At 47.4% G+C, this 22,625-nt stretch overlaps 1 protein-coding gene across 1 annotated transcript in view; it reads left to right on the top strand.

Annotated features, from left to right (window-relative positions):
• The window catches only part of M1AP (meiosis 1 associated protein), a gene marked incomplete at its 3' end in the record, with an annotated part of 64,539 nt that extends 43,148 nt beyond the window's left edge, over positions 1-21,391 (top strand). The window contains 2 exon segments of the mRNA XM_073612219.1: positions 20,908-21,093; positions 21,217-21,391. Coding sequence (XP_073468320.1) covers positions 20,908-21,093; positions 21,217-21,391 — 361 coding nt within the window.
• Between the last annotated feature and the right edge of the window lie 1,234 nt (positions 21,392-22,625).

The raw sequence follows: 22,625 nt of genomic DNA, 5'->3' as shown, positions 1-22,625 counted from the left end.
CACCCCCTACTGATAATACAGAGAACTGCACCCCCTACTGATAATACCGAGAACTGCTCCCCCTACTGATAATACTGAGAACTGCACCCCCTACTGATAATACTGAGAACTGCTCCCCCTACTGATAATACTGAGAACTGCACCCCCTACTGATAATACCGAGAACTGCACCCCCTACTGATAATACTGAGAACTGCACCCCCTACTGATAATACCGAGAACTGCACCCCCTACTGATAATACTGAGAACTGCATCCCCTACTGATAATACTGAGAACTGCTCCCCCTACTGATAATACTGAGAACTGCACCCCCTACTGATAATACTGAGAACTGCTCCCCCTACTGATAATACTGAGAACTGCACCCCCTACTGATAATACCGAGAACTGCACCCCCTACTGATAATACTGAGAACTGCTCCCCCTACTGATAATACTGAGAACTGCTCCCCCTACTGATAATACTGAGAACTGCACCCCCTACTGATAATACTGAGAACTGCTCCCTCTACTGATAATACTGAGAACTGCACCCCCTACTGATAATACTGAGAACTGCTCCCCCTACTGATAATACTGAGAACTGCACCCCCTACTGATAATACTGAGAACTGCTCCCCCTACTGATAATATCGAGAACTGCTCCCCCTACTGATAATACTGAGAACTGCACCCCCTACTGATAATACTGAGAACTGCTCCCCCTACTGATAATACAGAGAACTGCTCCCCCTACTGATAATACTGAGAACTGCACCCCCTACTGATAATACTGAGAACTGCTCCCCCTACTGATAATACAGAGAACTGCTCCCCCTACTGATAATACTGAGAACTGCACCCCCTACTGATAATACTGAGAACTGCTCCCCCTACTGATAATACTGAGAACTGCTCCCCCTACTGATAATACTGAGAACTGCACCCTCTACTGATAATACTGAGAACTGCTCCCCCTACTGATAATACTGAGAACTGCACCCCCTACTGATAATACTGAGAACTGCTCCCCCTACTGATAATACTGAGAACTGCACCCTCTACTGATAATACTGAGAACTGCACCCCCTACTGATAATACTGAGAACTGCACCCCCTACTGATAATACTGAGAACTGCTCCCCCTACTGATAATACCGAGAACTGCACCCTCTACTGATAATACTGAGAACTGCTCCCCCTACTGATAATACTGAGAACTGCACCCTCTACTGATAATACTGAGAACTGCTCCCCCTACTGATAATACTGAGAACTGCACCCCCTACTGATAATACTGAGAACTGCTCCCCCTACTGATAATACTGAGAACTGCACCCTCTACTGATAATACTGAGAACTGCACCCTCTACTGATAATACTGAGAACTGCTCCCTCTACTGATAATACTGAGAACTGCTCCCCCTACTGATAATACCGAGAACTGCACCCTCTACTGATAATACTGAGAACTGCTCCCCCTACTGATAATACTGAGAACTGCTCCCCCTACTGATAATACTGAGAACTGCTCCCCCTACTGATAATACTGAGAACTGCACCCTCTACTGATAATACTGAGAACTGCTCCCTCTACTGATAATACTGAGAACTGCACCCTCTACTGATAATACTGAGAACTGCACCCTCTACTGATAATACCGAGAACTGCTCCCCCTACTGATAATACTGAGAACTGCACCCCCTACTGATAATACAGAGAACTGCTCCCCCTACTGATAATACTGAGAACTGCACCCCCTACTGATAATACTGAGAACTGCTCCCCCTACTGATAATACTGAGAACTGCTCCCCCTACTGATAATACCGAGAACTGCTCCCCCTACTGATAATACTGAGAACTGCTCCCCCTACTGATAATACTGAGAACTGCTCCCCCTACTGATAATACTGAGAACTGCTCCCCCTACTGATAATACTGAGAACTGCTCCCCCTACTGATAATACCGAGAACTGCTCCCCCTACTGATAATACTGAGAACTGCACCCCCTACTGATAATACTGAGAACTGCTCCCCCTACTGATAATACCGAGAACTGCTCCCCCTACTGATAATACTGAGAACTGCTCCCCCTACTGATAATACCGAGAACTGCTCCCTCTACTGGTAATACTGAGAACTGCTCCCCCTACTGATAATACTGAGAACTGCTCCCCCTACTGATAATACTGAGAACTGCTCCCCCTACTGATAATACTGAGAACTGCTCCCCCTACTGATAATACTGAGAACTGCTCCCCCTACTGATAATACTGAGAACTGCTCCCCCTACTGATAATACTGAGAACTGCACCCCCTACTGATAATACTGAGAACTGCACCCCCTACTGATAATACTGAGAACTGCTCCCTCTACTGATAATACTGAGAACTGCTCCCCCTACTGATAATACCGAGAACTGCACCCCCTACTGATAATACTGAGAACTGCACCCCCTACTGATAATACAGAGAACTGCTCCCCCTACTGATAATACTGAGAACTGCTCCCTCTACTGATAATACTGAGAACTGCTCCCCCTACTGATAATACTGAGAACTGCACCCCCTACTGATAATACTGAGAACTGCACCCCCTACTGATAATACTGAGAACTGCTCCCCCTACTGATAATACTGAGAACTGCACCCCCCACTGATAATACCGAGAACTGCACCCCCTACTGATAATACTGAGAACTGCTCCCCCTACTGATAATACTGAGAACTGCACCCCCTACTGATAATACTGAGAACTGCTCCCCCTACTGATAATACTGAGAACTGCACCCCCTACTGATAATACTGAGAACTGCACCCCCTACTGATAATACTGAGAACTGCTCCCCCTACTGATAATACTGAGAACTGCTCCCCCTACTGATAATACTGAGAACTGCACCCCCTACTGATAATACTGAGAACTGCTCCCCCTACTGATAATACTGAGAACTGCTCCCCCTACTGATAATACTGAGAACTGCACCCCCTACTGATAATACTGAGAACTGCTCCCCCTACTGATAATACTGAGAACTGCTCCCCCTACTGATAATACTGAGAACTGCACCCCCCACTGATAATACCGAGAACTGCTCCCCCTACTGATAATACTGAGAACTGCACCCCCTACTGATAATACTGAGAACTGCACCCCCTACTGATAATACCGAGAACTGCTCCCCCTACTGGTAATACTGAGAACTGCTCCCCCTACTGATAATACTGAGAACTGCTCCCTCTACTGATAATACTGAGAACTGCTCCCCCTACTGATAATACCGAGAACTGCTCCCCCTACTGATAATACTGAGAACTGCTCCCTCTACTGATAATACTGAGAACTGCACCCCCCACTGATAATACCGAGAACTGCTCCCCCTACTGATAATACTGAGAACTGCACCCCCTACTGATAATACTGAGAACTGCTCCCCCTACTGATAATACTGAGAACTGCACCCCCTACTGATAATACCGAGAACTGCACCCCCTACTGATAATACTGAGAACTGCTCCCCCTACTGATAATACTGAGAACTGCTCCCCCTACTGATAATACTGAGAACTGCTCCCCCTACTGATAATACTGAGAACTGCTCCCCCTACTGATAATACTGAGAACTGCTCCCCCTACTGATAATACTGAGAACTGCTCCCCCTACTGATAATACTGAGAACTGCTCCCCCTACTGATAATACTGAGAACTGCTCCCCCTACTGGTAATACTGAGAACTGCACCCCCCACTGATAATACCGAGAACTGCACCCCCTACTGATAATACTGAGAACTGCTCCCCCTACTGATAATACTGAGAACTGCTCCCCCTACTGATAATACTGAGAACTGCTCCCCCTACTGATAATACTGAGAACTGCTCCCCCTACTGATAATACTGAGAACTGCTCCCCCTACTGATAATACTGAGAACTGCTCCCCCTACTGATAATACTGAGAACTGCTCCCCCTACTGATAATACTGAGAACTGCACCCTCTACTGATAATACTGAGAACTGCTCCCCCTACTGATAATACTGAGAACTGCTCCCCCTACTGATAATACTGAGAACTGCTCCCCCTACTGATAATACTGAGAACTGCACCCCCTACTGATAATACTGAGAACTGCACCCCCCACTGATAATACCGAGAACTGCTCCCCCTACTGATAATACTGAGAACTGCACCCTCTACTGATAATACTGAGAACTGCTCCCCCTACTGATAATACTGAGAACTGCTCCCCCTACTGATAATACTGAGAACTGCTCCCCCTACTGATAATACTGAGAACTGCACCCCCTACTGATAATACTGAGAACTGCACCCCCTACTGATAATACTGAGAACTGCACCCCCCACTGATAATACCGAGAACTGCTCCCCCTACTGATAATACTGAGAACTGCTCCCCCTACTGATAATACTGAGAACTGCTCCCCCTACTGGTAATACTGAGAACTGCTCCCCCTACTGGTAATACTGAGAACTGCACCCTCTACTGATAATACTGAGAACTGCTCCCCCTACTGGTAATACTGAGAACTGCTCCCCCTACTGGTAATACTGAGAACTGCTCCCCCTACTGATAATACTGAGAACTGCTCCCCCTACTGATAATACTGAGAACTGCTCCCCCTACTGGTAATACTGAGAACTGCTCCCCCTACTGGTAATACTGAGAACTGCTCCCCCTACTGATAATACTGAGAACTGCACCCCCTACTGATAATACTGAGAACTGCTCCCCCTACTGATAATACTGAGAACTGCTCCCCCTACTGATAATACTGAGAACTGCTCCCCCTACTGATAATACTGAGAACTGCTCCCCCTACTGATAATACCGAGAACTGCACCCCCTACTGATAATACTGAGAACTGCTCCCCCTACTGATAATACTGAGAACTGCACCCCCTACTGATAATACTGAGAACTGCACCCCCTACTGATAATACTGAGAACTGCTCCCCCTACTGATAATACAGAGAACTGCACCCCCTACTGATAATACTGAGAACTGCTCCCCCTACTGATAATACTGAGAACTGCACCCCCTACTGATAATACTGAGAACTGCTCCCTCTACTGATAATACTGAGAACTGCTCCCCCTATTGATAATACTGAGAACTGCACCCCCTACTGATAATACTGAGAACTGCACCCCCTACTGATAATACTGAGAACTGCTCCCCCTACTGATAATACTGAGAACTGCTCCCTCTACTGATAATACTGAGAACTGCTCCCCCTATTGATAATACTGAGAACTGCACCCCCTATTGATAATACTGAGAACTGCACCCCCTACTGATAATACTGAGAACTGCACCCCCTACTGATAATACTGAGAACTGCACCCCCTACTGATAATACTGAGAACTGCACCCCCTACTGATAATACTGAGAACTGCACCCCCTACTGATAATACTGAGAACTGCACCCCCTACTGATAATACTGAGAACTGCACCCCCTACTGATAATACTGAGAACTGCTCCCCCTACTGATAATACTGAGAACTGCTCCCCCTATTGATAATACTGAGAACTGCTCCCCCTACTGATAATACTGAGAACTGCTCCCCCTACTGATAATACTGAGAACTGCTCCCCCTACTGATAATACTGAGAACTGCTCCCCCTACTGATAATACCGAGAACTGCACCCCCTACTGATAATACTGAGAACTGCTCCCCCTACTGATAATACTGAGAACTGCACCCCCTACTGATAATACTGAGAACTGCACCCCCTACTGGTAATACTGAGAACTGCTCCCCCTACTGATAATACTGAGAACTGCACCCCCTACTGATAATACTGAGAACTGCACCCCCTACTGGTAATACTGAGAACTGCTCCCCCTACTGATAATACCGAGAACTGCACCCCCTACTGATAATACCGAGAACTGCACCCCCTACTGATAATACTGAGAACTGCTCCCCCTACTGATAATACTGAGAACTGCACCCCCTACTGATAATACTGAGAACTGCACCCCCTACTGATAATACTGAGAACTGCTCCCCCTACTGATAATACTGAGAACTGCACCCCCTACTGATAATACTGAGAACTGCACCCCCTACTGATAATACTGAGAACTGCACCCCCTACTGATAATACTGAGAACTGCTCCCCCTACTGATAATACCGAGAACTGCACCCCCTACTGATAATACCGAGAACTGCACCCCCTACTGATAATACTGAGAACTGCTCCCCCTACTGATAATACTGAGAACTGCACCCCCTACTGATAATACTGAGAACTGCACCCCCTACTGATAATACTGAGAACTGCTCCCCCTACTGATAATACTGAGAACTGCTCCCCCTACTGATAATACTGAGAACTGCACCCCCTACTGATAATACTGAGAACTGCACCCCCTACTGATAATACCGAGAACTGCTCCCCCTACTGATAATACCGAGAACTGCACCCCCTACTGATAATACCGAGAACTGCACCCCCTACTGATAATACTGAGAACTGCTCCCCCTACTGATAATACTGAGAACTGCACCCCCTACTGATAATACTGAGAACTGCACCCCCTACTGATAATACTGAGAACTGCTCCCCCTACTGATAATACTGAGAACTGCACCCCCTACTGATAATACTGAGAACTGCTCCCCCTACTGATAATACTGAGAACTGCACCCCCTACTGATAATACTGAGAACTGCTCCCCCTACTGATAATACTGAGAACTGCTCCCTCTACTGATAATACTGAGAACTGCTCCCCCTATTGATAATACTGAGAACTGCACCCCCTACTGATAATACTGAGAACTGCACCCCCTACTGATAATACTGAGAACTGCTCCCCCTACTGATAATACTGAGAACTGCACCCCCTACTGATAATACTGAGAACTGCACCCCCTACTGATAATACTGAGAACTGCACCCCCTACTGATAATACTGAGAACTGCACCCCCTACTGATAATACTGAGAACTGCACCCCCTACTGATAATACTGAGAACTGCTCCCCCTACTGATAATACTGAGAACTGCTCCCCCTATTGATAATACTGAGAACTGCTCCCCCTACTGATAATACTGAGAACTGCACCCCCTACTGATAATACTGAGAACTGCTCCCCCTACTGATAATACTGAGAACTGCACCCCCTACTGATAATACTGAGAACTGCACCCCCTACTGATAATACTGAGAACTGCACCCCCTACTGATAATACTGAGAACTGCTCCCCCTACTGATAATACTGAGAACTGCTCCCCCTATTGATAATACTGAGAACTGCTCCCCCTACTGATAATACTGAGAACTGCACCCCCTACTGATAATACTGAGAACTGCACCCCCTACTGGTAATACTGAGAACTGCTCCCCCTACTGATAATACTGAGAACTGCACCCCCTACTGATAATACTGAGAACTGCACCCCCTACTGATAATACTGAGAACTGCTCCCCCTACTGATAATACTGAGAACTGCTCCCCCTACTGATAATACTGAGAACTGCACCCCCTACTGATAATACTGAGAACTGCTCCCCCTACTGATAATACTGAGAACTGCTCCCCCTACTGATAATACTGAGAACTGCTCCCCCTACTGATAATACTGAGAACTGCTCCCCCTACTGATAATACTGAGAACTGCTCCCCCTACTGATAATACTGAGAACTGCTCCCCCTACTGATAATACTGAGAACTGCTCCCCCTACTGATAATACTGAGAACTGCATCCCCTACTGATAATACTGAGAACTGCTCCCCCTACTGATAATACTGAGAACTGCTCCCCCTACTGATAATACTGAGAACTGCTCCCCCTACTGATAATACTGAGAACTGCTCCCCCTACTGATAATACTGAGAACTGCTCCCCCTACTGATAATACTGAGAACTGCTCCCCCTACTGATAATACTGAGAACTGCTCCCCCTACTGATAATACTGAGAACTGCACCCCCTACTGATAATACTGAGAACTGCACCCCCTACTGATAATACTGAGAACTGCACCCCCTACTGGTAATACTGAGAACTGCTCCCCCTACTGATAATACTGAGAACTGCATCCCCTACTGATAATACTGAGAACTGCACCCCCTACTGGTAATACTGAGAACTGCATCCCCTACTGATAATACCGAGAACTGCACCCCCTACTGATAATACCGAGAACTGCTCCCCCTACTGATAATACTGAGAACTGCTCCCTCTACTGATAATACTGAGAACTGCTCCCCCTACTGATAATACTGAGAACTGCTCCCCCTACTGATAATACTGAGAACTGCTCCCCCTACTGATAATACTGAGAACTGCACCCCCTACTGATAATACTGAGAACTGCACCCCCTACTGATAATACTGAGAACTGCACCCCCTACTGATAATACTGAGAACTGCTCCCCCTACTGATAATACTGAGAACTGCACCCCCTACTGATAATACTGAGAACTGCTCCCCCTACTGATAATACTGAGAACTGCACCCCCTACTGATAATACTGAGAACTGCTCCCCCTACTGATAATACTGAGAACTGCTCCCCCTACTGATAATACTGAGAACTGCACCCCCCACTGATAATACCGAGAACTGCTCCCCCTACTGATAATACTGAGAACTGCACCCTCTACTGATAATACTGAGAACTGCACCCCCTACTGATAATACTGAGAACTGCTCCCCCTACTGATAATACTGAGAACTGCACCCCCCACTGATAATACCGAGAACTGCTCCCCCTACTGATAATACTGAGAACTGCACCCTCTACTGATAATACTGAGAACTGCTCCCCCTACTGATAATACTGAGAACTGCTCCCCCTACTGATAATACTGAGAACTGCTCCCCCTACTGATAATACTGAGAACTGCACCCCCTACTGATAATACTGAGAACTGCTCCCCCTACTGATAATACTGAGAACTGCACCCCCTACTGATAATACTGAGAACTGCTCCCCCTACTGATAATACTGAGAACTGCTCCCTCTACTGATAATACTGAGAACTGCTCCCCCTACTGATAATACTGAGAACTGCACCCCCTACTGATAATACTGAGAACTGCACCCCCTACTGATAATACTGAGAACTGCTCCCCCTACTGATAATACTGAGAACTGCTCCCCCTACTGATAATACTGAGAACTGCACCCCCTACTGATAATACTGAGAACTGCACCCCCTACTGGTAATACTGAGAACTGCTCCCCCTACTGATAATACTGAGAACTGCACCCCCTACTGATAATACTGAGAACTGCACCCCCTACTGATAATACTGAGAACTGCTCCCCCTACTGATAATACTGAGAACTGCTCCCCCTACTGATAATACTGAGAACTGCTCCCCCTACTGATAATACTGAGAACTGCTCCCCCTACTGATAATACTGAGAACTGCTCCCCCTACTGATAATACTGAGAACTGCTCCCCCTACTGATAATACTGAGAACTGCTCCCCCTACTGATAATACTGAGAACTGCTCCCCCTACTGATAATACTGAGAACTGCACCCCTACTGATAATACCGAGAACTGCTCCCCCTACTGATAATACTGAGAACTGCTCCCCCTACTGATAATACTGAGAACTGCACCCCCTACTGGTAATACTGAGAACTGCTCCCCCTACTGATAATACTGAGAACTGCACCCCCTACTGGTAATACTGAGAACTGCTCCCCCTACTGATAATACTGAGAACTGCACCCCCTACTGGTAATACTGAGAACTGCTCCCCCTACTGATAATACTGAGAACTGCATCCCCTACTGATAATACTGAGAACTGCACCCCCTACTGGTAATACTGAGAACTGCACCCCCTACTGATAATACCGAGAACTGCACCCCCTACTGATAATACCGAGAACTGCTCCCCCTACTGATAATACTGAGAACTGCTCCCTCTACTGATAATACTGAGAACTGCTCCCCCTACTGATAATACTGAGAACTGCTCCCCCTACTGATAATACTGAGAACTGCTCCCCCTACTGATAATACTGAGAACTGCATCCCCTACTGATAATACTGAGAACTGCTCCCCCTACTGATAATACTGAGAACTGCTCCCCCTACTGATAATACTGAGAACTGCATCCCCTACTGATAATACTGAGAACTCCTCCCCCTACTGATAATACTGAGAACTCCTCCCCCTACTGATAATACTGAGAACTGCACCCCCTACTGATAATACTGAGAACTGCTCCCCCTACTGATAATACTGAGAACTGCTCCCCCTACTGATAATACCGAGAACTGCACCCCCTACTGATAATACCGAGAACTGCTCCCCCTACTGGTAATACCGAGAACTGCTCCCCCTACTGATAATACCGAGAACTGCACCCCCTACTGATAATACCGAGAACTGCACCCCCTACTGATAATACTGAGAACTGCTCCCCCTACTGATAATACTGAGAACTGCACCCTCTACTGATAATACCGAGAACTGCTCCCCCTACTGGTAATACCGAGAACTGCACCCCCTACTGATAATACTGAGAACTGCACCCCCTACTGATAATACAGAGAACTGCTCCCCCTACTGATAATACTGAGAACTGCTCCCTCTACTGATAATACTGAGAACTGCTCCCCCTACTGATAATACTGAGAACTGCACCCCCTACTGATAATACTGAGAACTGCACCCCCTACTGATAATACTGAGAACTGCTCCCCCTACTGATAATACTGAGAACTGCTCCCTCTACTGATAATACTGAGAACTGCTCCCCCTACTGATAATACTGAGAACTGCACCCCCTACTGATAATACTGAGAACTGCACCCCCTACTGATAATACTGAGAACTGCACCCCCTACTGATAATACTGAGAACTGCACCCCCTACTGATAATACTGAGAACTGCACCCCCTACTGATAATACTGAGAACTGCACCCCCTACTGATAATACTGAGAACTGCTCCCCCTACTGATAATACTGAGAACTGCACCCCCCACTGATAATACCGAGAACTGCACCCCCTACTGATAATACTGAGAACTGCACCCCCTACTGATAATACTGAGAACTGCACCCCCTACTGATAATACTGAGAACTGCTCCCCCTACTGATAATACTGAGAACTGCACCCCCTACTGATAATACTGAGAACTGCTCCCCCTACTGATAATACTGAGAACTGCTCCCCCTACTGATAATACTGAGAACTGCACCCCCTACTGATAATACTGAGAACTGCTCCCCCTACTGATAATACTGAGAACTGCACCCCCTACTGATAATACTGAGAACTGCACCCCCTACTGATAATACTGAGAACTGCTCCCCCTACTGATAATACTGAGAACTGCTCCCCCTACTGATAATACTGAGAACTGCACCCCCTACTGATAATACTGAGAACTGCTCCCCCTACTGATAATACTGAGAACTGCTCCCCCTACTGATAATACTGAGAACTGCACCCCCTACTGATAATACTGAGAACTGCTCCCCCTACTGATAATACTGAGAACTGCTCCCCCTACTGATAATACTGAGAACTGCACCCCCCACTGATAATACCGAGAACTGCTCCCCCTACTGATAATACTGAGAACTGCACCCCCTACTGATAATACTGAGAACTGCACCCCCTACTGATAATACCGAGAACTGCTCCCCCTACTGGTAATACTGAGAACTGCTCCCCCTACTGATAATACTGAGAACTGCTCCCTCTACTGATAATACTGAGAACTGCTCCCCCTACTGATAATACCGAGAACTGCTCCCCCTACTGATAATACTGAGAACTGCTCCCTCTACTGATAATACTGAGAACTGCACCCCCCACTGATAATACCGAGAACTGCTCCCCCTACTGATAATACTGAGAACTGCACCCCCTACTGATAATACTGAGAACTGCTCCCCCTACTGATAATACTGAGAACTGCACCCCCTACTGATAATACCGAGAACTGCACCCCCTACTGATAATACTGAGAACTGCTCCCCCTACTGATAATACTGAGAACTGCTCCCCCTACTGATAATACTGAGAACTGCTCCCCCTACTGATAATACTGAGAACTGCTCCCCCTACTGATAATACTGAGAACTGCTCCCCCTACTGATAATACTGAGAACTGCTCCCCCTACTGATAATACTGAGAACTGCTCCCCCTACTGATAATACTGAGAACTGCTCCCCCTACTGGTAATACTGAGAACTGCACCCCCCACTGATAATACCGAGAACTGCACCCCCTACTGATAATACTGAGAACTGCTCCCCCTACTGATAATACTGAGAACTGCTCCCCCTACTGATAATACTGAGAACTGCTCCCCCTACTGATAATACTGAGAACTGCTCCCCCTACTGATAATACTGAGAACTGCTCCCCCTACTGATAATACTGAGAACTGCTCCCCCTACTGATAATACTGAGAACTGCTCCCCCTACTGATAATACTGAGAACTGCACCCTCTACTGATAATACTGAGAACTGCTCCCCCTACTGATAATACTGAGAACTGCTCCCCCTACTGATAATACTGAGAACTGCTCCCCCTACTGATAATACTGAGAACTGCACCCCCTACTGATAATACTGAGAACTGCACCCCCCACTGATAATACCGAGAACTGCTCCCCCTACTGATAATACTGAGAACTGCACCCTCTACTGATAATACTGAGAACTGCTCCCCCTACTGATAATACTGAGAACTGCTCCCCCTACTGATAATACTGAGAACTGCTCCCCCTACTGATAATACTGAGAACTGCACCCCCTACTGATAATACTGAGAACTGCACCCCCTACTGATAATACTGAGAACTGCACCCCCCACTGATAATACCGAGAACTGCTCCCCCTACTGATAATACTGAGAACTGCTCCCCCTACTGATAATACTGAGAACTGCTCCCCCTACTGGTAATACTGAGAACTGCTCCCCCTACTGGTAATACTGAGAACTGCACCCTCTACTGATAATACTGAGAACTGCTCCCCCTACTGGTAATACTGAGAACTGCTCCCCCTACTGGTAATACTGAGAACTGCTCCCCCTACTGATAATACTGAGAACTGCTCCCCCTACTGATAATACTGAGAACTGCTCCCCCTACTGGTAATACTGAGAACTGCTCCCCCTACTGGTAATACTGAGAACTGCTCCCCCTACTGATAATACTGAGAACTGCACCCCCTACTGATAATACTGAGAACTGCTCCCCCTACTGATAATACTGAGAACTGCTCCCCCTACTGATAATACTGAGAACTGCTCCCCCTACTGATAATACTGAGAACTGCTCCCCCTACTGATAATACCGAGAACTGCACCCCCTACTGATAATACTGAGAACTGCTCCCCCTACTGATAATACTGAGAACTGCACCCCCTACTGATAATACTGAGAACTGCACCCCCTACTGATAATACTGAGAACTGCTCCCCCTACTGATAATACAGAGAACTGCACCCCCTACTGATAATACTGAGAACTGCTCCCCCTACTGATAATACTGAGAACTGCACCCCCTACTGATAATACTGAGAACTGCTCCCTCTACTGATAATACTGAGAACTGCTCCCCCTATTGATAATACTGAGAACTGCACCCCCTACTGATAATACTGAGAACTGCACCCCCTACTGATAATACTGAGAACTGCTCCCCCTACTGATAATACTGAGAACTGCTCCCTCTACTGATAATACTGAGAACTGCTCCCCCTATTGATAATACTGAGAACTGCACCCCCTATTGATAATACTGAGAACTGCACCCCCTACTGATAATACTGAGAACTGCACCCCCTACTGATAATACTGAGAACTGCACCCCCTACTGATAATACTGAGAACTGCACCCCCTACTGATAATACTGAGAACTGCACCCCCTACTGATAATACTGAGAACTGCACCCCCTACTGATAATACTGAGAACTGCACCCCCTACTGATAATACTGAGAACTGCTCCCCCTACTGATAATACTGAGAACTGCTCCCCCTATTGATAATACTGAGAACTGCTCCCCCTACTGATAATACTGAGAACTGCTCCCCCTACTGATAATACTGAGAACTGCTCCCCCTACTGATAATACTGAGAACTGCTCCCCCTACTGATAATACCGAGAACTGCACCCCCTACTGATAATACTGAGAACTGCTCCCCCTACTGATAATACTGAGAACTGCACCCCCTACTGATAATACTGAGAACTGCACCCCCTACTGGTAATACTGAGAACTGCTCCCCCTACTGATAATACTGAGAACTGCACCCCCTACTGATAATACTGAGAACTGCACCCCCTACTGGTAATACTGAGAACTGCTCCCCCTACTGATAATACCGAGAACTGCACCCCCTACTGATAATACCGAGAACTGCACCCCCTACTGATAATACTGAGAACTGCTCCCCCTACTGATAATACTGAGAACTGCACCCCCTACTGATAATACTGAGAACTGCACCCCCTACTGATAATACTGAGAACTGCTCCCCCTACTGATAATACTGAGAACTGCACCCCCTACTGATAATACTGAGAACTGCACCCCCTACTGATAATACTGAGAACTGCACCCCCTACTGATAATACTGAGAACTGCTCCCCCTACTGATAATACCGAGAACTGCACCCCCTACTGATAATACCGAGAACTGCACCCCCTACTGATAATACTGAGAACTGCTCCCCCTACTGATAATACTGAGAACTGCACCCCCTACTGATAATACTGAGAACTGCACCCCCTACTGATAATACTGAGAACTGCTCCCCCTACTGATAATACTGAGAACTGCTCCCCCTACTGATAATACTGAGAACTGCACCCCCTACTGATAATACTGAGAACTGCACCCCCTACTGATAATACCGAGAACTGCTCCCCCTACTGATAATACCGAGAACTGCACCCCCTACTGATAATACCGAGAACTGCACCCCCTACTGATAATACTGAGAACTGCTCCCCCTACTGATAATACTGAGAACTGCACCCCCTACTGATAATACTGAGAACTGCACCCCCTACTGATAATACTGAGAACTGCTCCCCCTACTGATAATACTGAGAACTGCACCCCCTACTGATAATACTGAGAACTGCTCCCCCTACTGATAATACTGAGAACTGCACCCCCTACTGATAATACTGAGAACTGCTCCCCCTACTGATAATACTGAGAACTGCTCCCTCTACTGATAATACTGAGAACTGCTCCCCCTATTGATAATACTGAGAACTGCACCCCCTACTGATAATACTGAGAACTGCACCCCCTACTGATAATACTGAGAACTGCTCCCCCTACTGATAATACTGAGAACTGCACCCCCTACTGATAATACTGAGAACTGCACCCCCTACTGATAATACTGAGAACTGCACCCCCTACTGATAATACTGAGAACTGCACCCCCTACTGATAATACTGAGAACTGCACCCCCTACTGATAATACTGAGAACTGCTCCCCCTACTGATAATACTGAGAACTGCTCCCCCTATTGATAATACTGAGAACTGCTCCCCCTACTGATAATACTGAGAACTGCACCCCCTACTGATAATACTGAGAACTGCTCCCCCTACTGATAATACTGAGAACTGCACCCCCTACTGATAATACTGAGAACTGCACCCCCTACTGATAATACTGAGAACTGCACCCCCTACTGATAATACTGAGAACTGCTCCCCCTACTGATAATACTGAGAACTGCTCCCCCTATTGATAATACTGAGAACTGCTCCCCCTACTGATAATACTGAGAACTGCACCCCCTACTGATAATACTGAGAACTGCACCCCCTACTGGTAATACTGAGAACTGCTCCCCCTACTGATAATACTGAGAACTGCACCCCCTACTGATAATACTGAGAACTGCACCCCCTACTGATAATACTGAGAACTGCTCCCCCTACTGATAATACTGAGAACTGCTCCCCCTACTGATAATACTGAGAACTGCACCCCCTACTGATAATACTGAGAACTGCTCCCCCTACTGATAATACTGAGAACTGCTCCCCCTACTGATAATACTGAGAACTGCTCCCCCTACTGATAATACTGAGAACTGCTCCCCCTACTGATAATACTGAGAACTGCTCCCCCTACTGATAATACTGAGAACTGCTCCCCCTACTGATAATACTGAGAACTGCTCCCCCTACTGATAATACTGAGAACTGCATCCCCTACTGATAATACTGAGAACTGCTCCCCCTACTGATAATACTGAGAACTGCTCCCCCTACTGATAATACTGAGAACTGCTCCCCCTACTGATAATACTGAGAACTGCTCCCCCTACTGATAATACTGAGAACTGCTCCCCCTACTGATAATACTGAGAACTGCTCCCCCTACTGATAATACTGAGAACTGCTCCCCCTACTGATAATACTGAGAACTGCACCCCCTACTGATAATACTGAGAACTGCACCCCCTACTGATAATACTGAGAACTGCACCCCCTACTGGTAATACTGAGAACTGCTCCCCCTACTGATAATACTGAGAACTGCATCCCCTACTGATAATACTGAGAACTGCACCCCCTACTGGTAATACTGAGAACTGCATCCCCTACTGATAATACCGAGAACTGCACCCCCTACTGATAATACCGAGAACTGCTCCCCCTACTGATAATACTGAGAACTGCTCCCTCTACTGATAATACTGAGAACTGCTCCCCCTACTGATAATACTGAGAACTGCTCCCCCTACTGATAATACTGAGAACTGCTCCCCCTACTGATAATACTGAGAACTGCACCCCCTACTGATAATACTGAGAACTGCACCCCCTACTGATAATACTGAGAACTGCACCCCCTACTGATAATACTGAGAACTGCTCCCCCTACTGATAATACTGAGAACTGCACCCCCTACTGATAATACTGAGAACTGCTCCCCCTACTGATAATACTGAGAACTGCACCCCCTACTGATAATACTGAGAACTGCTCCCCCTACTGATAATACTGAGAACTGCTCCCCCTACTGATAATACTGAGAACTGCACCCCCCACTGATAATACCGAGAACTGCTCCCCCTACTGATAATACTGAGAACTGCACCCTCTACTGATAATACTGAGAACTGCACCCCCTACTGATAATACTGAGAACTGCTCCCCCTACTGATAATACTGAGAACTGCACCCCCCACTGATAATACCGAGAACTGCTCCCCCTACTGATAATACTGAGAACTGCACCCTCTACTGATAATACTGAGAACTGCTCCCCCTACTGATAATACTGAGAACTGCTCCCCCTACTGATAATACTGAGAACTGCTCCCCCTACTGATAATACTGAGAACTGCACCCCCTACTGATAATACTGAGAACTGCTCCCCCTACTGATAATACTGAGAACTGCACCCCCTACTGATAATACTGAGAACTGCTCCCCCTACTGATAATACTGAGAACTGCTCCCTCTACTGATAATACTGAGAACTGCTCCCCCTACTGATAATACTGAGAACTGCACCCCCTACTGATAATACTGAGAACTGCACCCCCTACTGATAATACTGAGAACTGCTCCCCCTACTGATAATACTGAGAACTGCTCCCCCTACTGATAATACTGAGAACTGCACCCCCTACTGATAATACTGAGAACTGCACCCCCTACTGGTAATACTGAGAACTGCTCCCCCTACTGATAATACTGAGAACTGCACCCCCTACTGATAATACTGAGAACTGCACCCCCTACTGATAATACTGAGAACTGCTCCCCCTACTGATAATACTGAGAACTGCTCCCCCTACTGATAATACTGAGAACTGCTCCCCCTACTGATAATACTGAGAACTGCTCCCCCTACTGATAATACTGAGAACTGCTCCCCCTACTGATAATACTGAGAACTGCTCCCCCTACTGATAATACTGAGAACTGCTCCCCCTACTGATAATACTGAGAACTGCTCCCCCTACTGATAATACTGAGAACTGCTCCCCCTACTGATAATACTGAGAACTGCTCCCCCTACTGATAATACTGAGAACTGCACCCCCTACTGATAATACTGAGAACTGCACCCCCTACTGATAATACTGAGAACTGCACCCCCTACTGGTAATACTGAGAACTGCTCCCCCTACTGATAATACTGAGAACTGCATCCCCTACTGATAATACTGAGAACTGCACCCCCTACTGGTAATACTGAGAACTGCACCCCCTACTGATAATACCGAGAACTGCACCCCCTACTGATAATACCGAGAACTGCTCCCCCTACTGATAATACTGAGAACTGCTCCCTCTACTGATAATACTGAGAACTGCTCCCCCTACTGATAATACTGAGAACTGCTCCCCCTACTGATAATACTGAGAACTGCTCCCCCTACTGATAATACTGAGAACTGCATCCCCTACTGATAATACTGAGAACTGCTCCCCCTACTGATAATACTGAGAACTGCTCCCCCTACTGATAATACTGAGAACTGCATCCCCTACTGATAATACTGAGAACTCCTCCCCCTACTGATAATACTGAGAACTCCTCCCCCTACTGATAATACTGAGAACTGCACCCCCTACTGATAATACTGAGAACTGCTCCCCCTACTGATAATACTGAGAACTGCTCCCCCTACTGATAATACCGAGAACTGCACCCCCTACTGATAATACCGAGAACTGCTCCCCCTACTGGTAATACCGAGAACTGCTCCCCCTACTGATAATACCGAGAACTGCACCCCCTACTGATAATACCGAGAACTGCACCCCCTACTGATAATACTGAGAACTGCTCCCCCTACTGATAATACTGAGAACTGCACCCTCTACTGATAATACCGAGAACTGCTCCCCCTACTGGTAATACCGAGAACTGCTCCCCCTACTGATAATACCGAGAACTGCACCCCCTACTGATAATACCGAGAACTGCACCCTCTACTGATAATACTGAGAACTGCTCCCCCTACAGATAATACCGAGAACTGCTCCCCCTACTGATAATACCGAGAACTGCTCCCCCTACTGATAATACCGAGAACTGCTCCCCCTACTGATAATACCGAGAACTGCTCCCCCTACTGATAATACTGAGAACTGCTCCCCCTACTGATAATACTGAGAACTGCTCCCCCTACTGATAATACTGAGAACTGCACCCCCTACTGGTAATACTGAGAACTGCTCCCCCTACTGATAATATTGAGAACTGCTCCCCCTACTGATAATACTGAGAACTGCTCCCCCTACTGATAATACTGAGAACTGCTCCCCCTACTGATAATATTGAGAACTGCTCCCCCTACTGATAATACTGAGAACTGCACCCCCTACTGGTAATACTGAGAACTGCTCCCCCTACTGATAATATTGAGAACTGCTCCCCCTACTGATAATACTGAGAACTGCTCCCCCTACTGGTATTACTGGGGAAGGTACAGGCGTCTGGTATAGGAGTCAGGAAGGTACAGGGGTCCGGTATAGGAGTGAGGAAGGTACAGGGGTCCAGTATAGGTCTGAGAAAGGTACAGGGGTCCGGTATAGGAGTAAGGAAGGTACAGGTGTCCGGTATAGGTGTGAGGAGTGTACAGGGTTCCGGTATAGGTGTGAGAAAGGTACAGGGGTCTGATATAGGTGTGAGGAACGTACAGGGGTCCGGTATAGGAGTGAGGAAGGTACAGGGGTCCGGTATAGGAGTGAGGAAGGTACAGGGGTCCGGTATAGGAGTGAGGAAGGTACAGGGGTCTGGTATAGGAGTGAGGAAGGTTCAGGGGTCCGGTATTGGTGTTAGGAAGGTACAGGTGTCCGGTATCGGTGTTAGGAAGGTACAGGCGTCCGGTATAGGAGCGAGGAAGGTACAGGGGTCCGGTATAGGAGTGAGGAAGGTACAGGGGTCTGGTATAGGAGTGAGGAAGGTTCAGGGGTCCGGTATTGGTGTTAGGAAGGTACAGGTGTCCGGTATCGGTGTTAGGAAGGTACAGGCGTCCGGTATAGGAGCGAGGAAGGTACAGGGGTCCGGTATAGGAGTGAGGAAGGTACAGGGGTCTGGTATAGGAGTGAGGAAGGTTCAGGGGTCCGGTATTGGTGTTAGGAAGGTACAGGTGTCCGGTATCGGTGTTAGGAAGGTACAGGGGTCCGGTATAGGAGTGAGGAAGGTACAGGGGTCCGGTATAGGAGTGAGGAAGGTACAGGGGTCTGGTATAGGAGTGAGGAAGGTTCAGGGGTCCGGTATTGGTGTTAGGAAGGTACAGGTGTCCGGTATCGGTGTTAGGAAGGTACAGGCGTCCGGTATAGGAGTGAGGAAGGTACAGGGGTCCGGTATAGGAGTGAGGAAGGTTCAGGGGTCCGGTATCGGTGTTAGGAAGGTACAGGTGTCCGGTATCGGTGTTAGGAAGGTACAGGGGTCCGGTATAGCAGTGAGGAAGGTTCAGGGGTCCAGTATCGGTGTTAGGAAGGTACAGGTGTCCGGTATCGGTGTTAGGAAGGTACAGGGGTCCGGTATAGGAGTGAGGAAGGTACAGGGGTCCGGTATAGGAGTGAGGGAGGTACAGGGGTCTGGTATAGGTGTTAGGAAGGTACAGGGGTCCGGTATAGGAGTGAGGAAGGTACAGGGGTCCGGTATAGGAGTGAGGGAGGTACAGGGGTCCGGTATAGGAGTGAGGAAGGTACAGGGGTCCGGTATAGGAGTGAGGAAGGTACAGGGGTCCAGCAGTAGGGTTGGTTGTCGGTTTCGGCCACTTTTTCTTCTCTATTTTGCTCCCTCTTGTGTTTTCCCCTCGGCCCCCTATCCCCCGTGTGATATGTAGATATATGAAGTGATTTGAGGGGTCGATATCTCGGGTCTCTTCATCCTTCAATGGTTGTTTGTTTTTATCCTTTTGTAGCCTCTGAGAGGAAATTTCATTCGCCTTCACAGCTGCCTATCAGAGCTGTACTCGATCTGTGGGGAGGGGTCTCAGACCCTCCGGACCCGCTCACTGTCTCTGGCTGTCCTGGATGCTCTGCAGCAGAACAGACAGCTGGCCCAGCACAGCACCTATGGAGGCGGAGCACACAACTCCTTTGTAGAGGTAAACCTCTCCAATCATTGCATACACTGAGCAGAGGATATGTTGGGTGTGATCGGTGTGATCAATGTGATCGGTGTGATCGGTGTGGACGTTCTCACGTTGTAGGTCTTCTTCCATGTACAGGTGTTGGTTTTATCCACCCGTCCGGGACAAGAACTGGCCTCTGAGCTGGATGAAGGGTTGAAGGGATCTGATCTGAGTACATTGCGTAGATTGCTGGTTGTCCAATTGTCATGTGATGTGGAGGACGGCGGGAGCAACGAGGCCTCTCCTGACCCCACCAGAGATCCGGATCACAGTATGTAGTATGAACATGTTTGTAGGCGTGTAGTCTCTTCACTTCGTCTTCTACATATATGACGTGTCATTCCGGATCATTCCTGGTTATGTTCTCCATCTCCTCCATACCCCTCCGTCTTCTACATACATGACGTGTCATTCCGGATCATTCCTGGTTATGTTCTCCATCTCCTCCATACCCCTCTGTCTTCTACATACATGACGCGTCATTCCGGATCATTCCTGGTTATGTTCTCCATCTCCTCCATACCCCTCCGTCTTCTACATACATGACCTGTCATTCCGGATCATTCCTGGTTATGTTCTCCATCTCCTCCATACCCCTCCGTCTTCTACATACATGACGTGTCATTCCGGATCATTCCTCGTTATGTCCTCCATCTCCTCCATACCCCTCCGTCTTCTACATACATGACGTGTCATTCCGGATCATTCCTGGTTATGTTCTCCATCTCCTCCATACCCCTCCGTCTTCTACATACATGACCTGTCATTCCGGATCATTCCTGGTTATGTTCTCCATCTCCTCCATACCCCTCCGTCTTCTACATACATGACGTGTCATTCCAGATCATTCCTGGTTATGTTCTCCATCTCCTCCATACCCCTCCGTCTTCTACATACATGACGTGTCATTCCGGATCATTCCTCGTTATGTCCTCCATCTCCTCCATACCCCTCCGTCTTCTACATACATGACCTGTCATTCCGGATCATTCCTGGTTATGTTCTCCATCTCCTCCATACCCCTCCGTCTTCTACATACATGACCTGTCATTCCGGATCATTCCTGGTTATGTTCTCCATCTCCTCCATACCCCTCCGTCTTCTACATACATGACGTGTCATTCCGGATCATTCCTGGTTATGTTCTCCATCTCCTCCATACCCCTCCGTCTTCTACATACATGACGTGTCACTCCGGATCATTCCTGGTTATGTTCTCCATCTCCGCCATACCCCTCCGTCTTCTACATACATGACGTGTCATTCCGGATCATTCCTGGTTATGTTCTCCATCTCCTCCATACCCCTCTGTCTTCTACATACATGACGTGTCACTCCGGATCATTCCTGGTTATGTTCTCTACATACATGACGTGTCATTCCGGATCATTCCTGGTTATGTTCTCCATCTCCTCCATACTCCTCCGTCTTCTACATACATGACGTGTCATTCCGGATCATTCCTGGTTATGTTCTCCATCTCCTCCATACCCCTCCGTCTTCTA

This window comes from Aquarana catesbeiana, linkage group LG01, assembly GCF_042186555.1.
Source record: "Aquarana catesbeiana isolate 2022-GZ linkage group LG01, ASM4218655v1, whole genome shotgun sequence".
NCBI lineage: Eukaryota > Metazoa > Chordata > Amphibia > Anura > Ranidae > Aquarana > Aquarana catesbeiana.
This window is presented reverse-complemented; position numbering and strand designations above follow the sequence as displayed.